This window comes from Haliaeetus albicilla, chromosome 1 (assembly GCF_947461875.1).
Source record: "Haliaeetus albicilla chromosome 1, bHalAlb1.1, whole genome shotgun sequence".
Taxonomy (NCBI): domain Eukaryota; kingdom Metazoa; phylum Chordata; class Aves; order Accipitriformes; family Accipitridae; genus Haliaeetus; species Haliaeetus albicilla.
Window position 1 is genome coordinate 84,982,926 of NC_091483.1, and position 7,165 is coordinate 84,990,090.

At 69.2% G+C, this 7,165-nt stretch overlaps 1 protein-coding gene across 2 annotated transcripts; it reads left to right on the forward strand.

The window, feature by feature from the left end:
- Positions 1-530: 530 nt before the first annotated feature.
- On the forward strand, positions 531-5,783 carry LOC138687929 (RING finger protein 145-like). Of its 2 annotated transcripts, none has more exons than XM_069797635.1 (10): positions 531-988; positions 2,009-2,117; positions 2,198-2,289; positions 2,757-2,992; positions 3,164-3,339; positions 3,485-3,625; positions 3,869-4,051; positions 4,314-4,461; positions 4,649-5,005; positions 5,114-5,783. In XM_069797635.1, the coding sequence occupies exons 1-10, from the start codon at positions 820-822 to the stop codon at positions 5,633-5,635; spliced, it is 2,133 nt and encodes a 710-aa protein (XP_069653736.1). In that variant the 5' UTR covers positions 531-819; the 3' UTR covers positions 5,636-5,783. The 2 variants fall into 2 exon arrangements, with proteins under 2 accessions (XP_069653736.1, XP_069653740.1); XM_069797639.1 differs by having other exon boundaries at positions 3,959-4,051.
- The last annotated feature ends 1,382 nt before the right edge of the window (positions 5,784-7,165 follow it).

Genomic DNA, 7,165 nt, shown 5'->3' on the forward strand with positions numbered 1-7,165 from the left:
ATGGGGTCCCCCCCATTCCCAGAGGACCCCCGCTTGGGCCCACATTACCTCAGCCAACCCCAAAGGACCCCACCTCACCCCAGAGGGCCCCATCTGGTCTCAGGTGACCCCGGAGGACCCCAACTGATCCCAAGAGATCTCAGACGACCCCCTGAGGGTCCCGGACAATCCTTGAGGTCCCTATTTGACCCCTCTGGGGGCAGGGGATCCCATCCTTCCCCGGGGATCCCAGGCCCCCCCCTCCCCGATTCCCCTATCAAAATGGCGGCCAGAGGCTGCCCTCACGGTCTGCCCTCACCCAAGATGGCTGACGGGGGCTGGGCGGGGCGGCGGGAGCGACGTCACCGCAGAGCACCGCCTCCCCTCCCCAAGATGGCCGCGCGCACCCCGCCGCCGGCGCGTTGCCCTTATCCAAGATGGCGGAAGGCCTAGTGGAGGAAACGGCGCCGCGCCCTCTTCTAAGATGGCGGGCGCAGCGTCAGCGCACCGCCCCGGCGCAAGGCCTCACCGCCGCGCGCTGGGCGTAGGGGCGGGGCGGGAGAAAGCGAAAGTGGCGGAGGGACCGGATCGGCCGCGGCGGCGGGAGCGGGAGAAGCGGGAGAGGGTAGAAGCGGGAGAGGGAGCTCCCGGCGGGAGGCGGCCGGGCCCCGTCGAGAGGCTAGACGGGCCCCTGCCGGGCGCGGGACGCGCGCCCCCTGCCGGGCCGGAGGAGCCGGCCGGGGCAGCATCGGGGGGTCCCCTCTGTCCCCCCGGGCGGGGCTGCGGGACGCGGGGACCCCCCCCAACCCCGGACCCCCTTCCCCGACCCCCCCCCCGGCCATGGCGCGGCTGGAGGCGGTGGCCAACGTGGCGCTGCGGGTGCCGGGGCTGGCGCTGCTGGACCTGCTGTACCGCTGGGACGCGGCGGCCCTCGGCGACCTGCTGCGGCCCCGCCGCGGGGACCCCCCCCTGCTCCGGCCCCCCGCCCTACGGGGCGCCTACTGCCTGGGTGAGGGCTGCGGCGGGACTGGGGGAGAGGGGGGGGCGGCCACCCCGGGGACACGGGGGGCACCCCGAGGATGGACAGGCTGGGGACACGGGGGGCACCCCGAGGATGGACAGGCTGGGGACACAGGGGGGACATCGTGGGGACACCCCAAGGGGTGGACAGTCTGGGAACACGGGGGGACACCCCAAGGATGGACATGTTGGGGGAAACGGGGACACCCCAAGGATGACCAGGCTGGGGACGTGGTGGGGACACCCCAGGGATGGACAGGTTAGGGACACAAGGGGACACCCCAGGGGTGGACAGGTTAGGGACACAAGGGGACACCCCAGGGGACAGGCTGGGGACACGGGGGCCACCCCAGGGGTGGACAGGCTGGGGACACAAGGGGACAGACACCCCAAGGGATGACCAGGCTGGAGACAGGGGGGACAACCCAGGAATGACCAGGCTGGGGACACAGGGGGACACCCCAGGGGACAGACAGGCTGGGGACATGGGGGACACCCCAAGGAATGACCAAGCTGGGGACATGCAGAGGCTGGACAGGTTGGGGACATGGTGGAGACACCCTGAGGGATGGAGAGGTTGGGGACATCCCAAGGGATGGACAGGTTGGGGACACAAGGGGACACCCAGGCCCTGGCCAGGCTGGGGACATGAGGGGACATCCCAGGGGATGGCCATGTTTGAGGACAACCCAAGGGCTGGCCGTGCCTGGGATCTTGCCGCACCAGCCCCTGCGGACACCCGCTGGGTGTGGAGCTGTCCCCAGGGCCGGCGGATGCTGCGTCCCCAGTGTTGTGCCCCCCCTGGCACCGCGTGTCCCCTGGCAGCAAGGACAGCTGTGGACCCCAGAGGTGTCCCTCTTGCAGCCCCATCCTGCCCACGCCACCCCGGCGCTGTGCGCACTGATGGCCGTGTCACCGGCGGGGGCTGCCTGGCTGGAGGGGGGGGCTCAGCCGGGCGGGGGGGGCTCGGTGAGTCCATCTCACCCCTCTGTCCCCCCCATCTCCGCAGGCCACTTGCTGTGCCTGGTGGTGCTGATGCTGCCAGTGCGGTCCCTGGTGAAGCTCTACCTCCACCTCCTCACCGTGCTGCTGCTCGGCGCGGGGCACACAGTGGCCAGGTGAGTCCAGGGGGTTTGGGGGGTGGCCGTGCAGGGGCACAGCGGAGGGGGGGCCGGGGGCTGAGCCTCTCTCCCTGCAGGGACTACATCCGCCGCGAGCTGGAGTATGGCTTCCAGGGCGCCGTGTACAGCGACCCCGCGGCGCTCGGCCGCTTCACCACCGCCCTCGCAGGTGAGCCGGGGGGGTCCCAGCCCCCCGAGACGTCCCCTGTCAGGGGACGGGAGGTGGCACTGGGCAGGGTGAGGGTCTCCTGCGCTGACCCGGCTGCGGGAGCTGTCACCCGTGGGACGGCGTGGTGGGTGACAATGGCACGGCTGAGCTGGATGGTCCGTGCCGTGTGGCATGGAGCAGGGAAGACAGACATGAGTCCTGGGGGGTTTCTGTTGCCCCCACCACCCCCAGGGCTTGCAGGGGAAGGGGCTGGGTGGTCTCAGGGTGCTGCTTGTGGCAGGGCAAGGGCAGCAGCAGGGTTTGCCGTGGGGCAGGGCTGCCTGCAAGGTGTCCCCCCTGGACAGCGCCTGCCCCCAGCCCCCCATCTCCTGCGGCGGGTGCCGGTGCAAAGTGGCTGTGCCGGGGGGGCGGGGGCACGGGGGTCCCACATCCTCCCGCATTCCCAGGCGTCCCCATCCCCTCCGCAGGCCAGCTCTGCCTGTGCGTCCTCTGCTCCCTCCTGATGAGGAGCAGGCAGCCCTGGCTGTTTGGTGCCCCGCTGCTGCCGGTGCTGGCTCGCCTCTGCGGCCTCCCCCTCCACGCCCTGCCCATCCTCGACACCTTTGCCGCCATCCTCACTGCCCTGGAGGTGCTTTACGTCCTCGGCTCCCACGTCCTCGTCCCCTTCCAGCTGGCCGCCGCCGCCTGCCGGGAGGTTGTGCAGGTGAGCGGGACGGGGGGCTGCGGGATGGAGGGTCCCATGCTGAGCCCGGCTTGATGCTGGGTCAGCTGCAGGGCTGTCCCCTCACACAGCCGGGCCTCCCCCATACCCTCCTTGCCCCCAACATGTGGGGTGGGATGGGGGGCAGCTCCGCTGAGCATCCTGTCCCCGCAGGCGCTGGAGGTGTACCGGCTGGTCGCGCTGGGGGTGTCCCTCTGGAGCCAGCTGGCCATCCCGCTCCTCTTCCTCGTCTTCTGGCTGGTGCTCTTCTCCCTCCGGCTCTCCTCCTTCCTCACCTCCTCCAGCAGTCCCCTGGCCCAGCAGGGCCTCCTCTTCCTCCTCCTCAGCAGGTAGGGACCGGGGCAGGCAGGAGCTGGGGGGGAGGTCAGCCTTCCTCTGGTGCCGCTGCGGGATGAGGATGAGGAGGGGCTGGGGCTCCGTTTTGTGCTGCCTGGCCCCTGCCAGCATCCGCACTCACGCTGGGCTCCATTGCAGCGCGGCTGAGTGCTGCAGCACTCCGTACTCCCTCATCGGCCTCACCTTCACCGTCTCCTACCTCGCCCTGGGCGTCCTCAACCTCTGCAAGTTTTACCTGCTGGGCTTCGGTGCCTTCCAGAATGGCAACGTCATGCACAGGTGAGCCCGCGGTGGCGGGGGGCACGGGCAGGTGGGGCGCACGGGCAGGTGGGGCGCACCGGCAGGCATCCCTCCTCCAGCCCAGTTTGCATGCGGGAGCCCAGCACAGGGTGGGGAGGACGGGGGTGTCACAAGGGATCCAGGGACCGGGGGTGCATCCCCGAGGGGTGACTGGGGCACGGCACACGCGGTGCCACGTGGCACGTGCCTGCGGCTGCCGGCCTCACACCCCGCTCCTGGCAGGGGGGTGACAGAGGGTGTGACGCTGCTGCTGCTGGCGCTGCAGACGGGGCTGCTCGACCTGCAGATCCTCCAGCGGACCTTCCTCCTCAGCATCATCCTCTTCATCGTGGTGACCTCCACGCTGCAGTCCATGATTGAGATAGCTGATCCCATTGTGCTGGCGTTGGGGGCCTCCCGCAACAGGTACTGGGGGAAGGAAGAGCAGCAGGATATGGTCCCCTGTGCTGGGGGGCAGCGGGGAGGAGCGGCGGGATTCCTCCCACCCTGCATCAGGGAAGAGCCAGGCTGGGTCCCATGCCCTCCACGTGCTCCCTCCGCCTCAGGTCCTCACTGCCTGTTTTTGGGCAGAATCGGTGCCGGAGGAGGAGGCTGGAGTGTGGGGTCCCGGGGAGGTGGGTGTTGCTCCCGGGGTGGGCATGGCCCCGCTGAGCTGTGCCTCCCCTAGGAGCCCCTGGAAGCATTTCCGCGGCGTCAGCATGTGCCTCTTCTTGCTGGTTTTCCCTTGCTTCATGGCCTACAAGATCGCCCACTTCTTCCACCTGGATTTCTGGCTGCTGATCCTGGTCTCCAGCTGCATGCTCACCTCTCTGCAGGTACAGCACGTCCCGCTCCCCCCAGCTGGGGTCTCACTGGGCCCCCCAGGGTGGGCATCCCTGCCCATCCCATGCCCACAACCCTGCCCCAGTCACCCTCCCCCAGCCCCAACTGGGAACACTGGGTGGGGATGTGCAATCTGGCATCCGGCCACCATCAACAAGGTGCTGTCCCGCCACCCCCCAGGTGATGGGCACCCTCTTCATCTATGCCCTCTTCATGGTGGAGCTCCTCCAGGACACGCCGCTGGAGCGGATGGATGAGATCATCTACTGCGTGAACGCGGTGAGCCGGGTGCTGGAGTTCCTGGTGGCTGTCTGCGTGGTGGGCTACGGCACCTGGGAGTCCCTCTTCGGGGAGTGGAGCTGGATGGGCGCCTCCGTCATCATCATCCACTCCTACTTCAATGTCTGGCTGCGCGCTCAGTCAGGCTGGAGGAGCTTTCTGCTGCGCCGTGAGGCTGCCAAGAAGATCAACTCCCTGCCCCGGGCCACCGGCAGGCAGCTGCGGGACCACAACGATGTCTGTGCCATCTGCTTCCAGGTCAGCCCTCTCCCCTTGCCAGCAGCCCTGCGATGCCGGGGGGACCCCGCTCTGGGCAGCCCAGGGGGGTCTCCTGCCCACCGGGTGACGTCCTCTCCCTGCCCGCAGGACATGCAGGTGGCCGTCATCACCCCCTGCAGTCACTTCTTCCACGCCGCCTGCCTCCGCAAGTGGCTCTACGTGCAGGACACATGCCCCATGTGCCACCAGCAAGTCACGCCAGTGGCCGCCGAGGAGGATCACGGCATTGGGAGGGCCGCTCGCCCAGCACCGGCCAGCGGGGATGAGGTGCCGGAGGACAGAGGAGCCGCTGCGAACCCAGCCCCAGCTCGGCCCCGGGAGGACAGGCTGCCCGGCATAGACAGCGTGGTCTTAGGCCAGAGGGACAGTGGGGCTTCCCAGGACCATGGGGCTGGGGACCGCAGCCCCCACCACCCTGCTCATCCCGACACCTCTGCCCCGCAGGAACGAGAAGCGGGTGCCGTCCCACAGCCCCCCGGGGACCCTCACCCCGGTGTCCAGGACACGCAGCATCTGTCCCCCTCGCCCGCCAGCCCGGACGCTTTTGCCAGCCCTGAGCTCGGCGCAAGGGACAGCAGGGATTCCCACAGCGGTGACCGTACCTCCTAGTACCGCAGGCTGCCACCCCCGATGCCGAGGTCCCTCCGCGGGGGCCATGCCAGCAGCAAGCGGGGCCGGGACCCCGCATGGCACCAGCGTCCCCGAGTGCCCGCATCCCCACGAACTCTTTTTGCAATAAAACCGGAGCTGAAGCGGCTGCGCCCAAGGGCCAGGGCTGCTCATCTCGCCCACCCCATGCTGGGACAGTGCCCTGTGCCAGGATAGTGTCCCATGCACAGCGTGTCCCAGGGGGGACACAGGGCTCTGCTTTGGGCGTGGGAAGGGTGGGCACCCAATGGGTGCCCAGTGGGTGCCCGGCTGCCTTCTGGCCTTACCCCACTAGATGGCACGGGTGGCACGCACCAGGGGGCTTGGCATGGGCGGTGGGGGGCTTGGGGGGTCTTTGGGGTGGTCCTGTCTGGATGGGGGGTGGCCTGCGCTCAGCATGGATCTGGTGTGGGGTGGCATGGGTCTGGTACAGGATGGCATAGGTCTGGCATGGGCTTGGTGTGGGTCGCCTTTCCCAGCTCTGCTGCCAAACCCCTTTCCCTGTGCCCATCCCCATGCCAGGACGGGACTGGGTGAGACTGGGGCCAAGGGCTGAGGCCGAGCCCTGCCCAGGGTCCCCATCCTCTTCCCGCTCATCCCTGGCCCCCCCCGGGAGGGGCAGTTTGGGGGCAGGATCCTGATTGCGTGGGGGTCCCCATCTGCCCGCTGCGGGAGGGACCCAGCCCTCCTGGCAGCACCAGTGCTGCCTGCAGGGGAAGGGGGGGGGTCTCAGTGCCGGGGGTCCCTGGGGAGGCAATAAATGGGCTCCCCCCTTCCAGCTCAGCCCCACCCTGCACTTACCCTAACACAGCGGCTCCCATGGGTCCCGCAGCCCATTAGCTGGAAGGAGGGAGAAGCCTGTCCATAAAACCCATCTGGGAGGAGGCGAGCAGGGGTGAGACCCTCTGTCCCCCCCCCGAACCCCCCCTGGAGCCTGACTGCCCTGGGGTCCCGGCCCCCTCCCCAGTGTCCCTCTACCCACAGCAAGCAGGTGTGAGGGGGTGCGGGGGTCCCTGCGGGTGCCCCTGGGCAGTGGGTGCAGCAGCCCCCCACCCCACTGCTTGGCCCCATGGGGGTTTACTGTGGGGGTGGCTGGAGCGAGGGGCCCCAAACATCCCCCGTCACCCCCAGCCATGAGCGGGGGCAGCTCCGACAGTGCTGCCACCCCCCCCACCCGCGCTTGGCCACGCTGCTTCCATTAGGGCCCATTACCAGAGCCGTGCCAGGGAACACATCTCCCCAGGGGGCCAGTCCCAGCGGAGGGACCCACATTCCCCGGCATGGCTCAGCCCAGCACTACCTGGAATTGGGAGACTGGGGGGGGCAGAGAGCAGGTCCTCCACTGCCCCCCTGCTCCACACGCAGTGGGAGCTGGGGTCCCTTTGGTGGTGCCCATCCCTGGGGTATCTGGGCAGGATGGGGGCATGAAGGAATGGATGCTGGGATGGATGGGGGCATGGACAGATGGAGGCTGGGATGGAGAGGGGCATG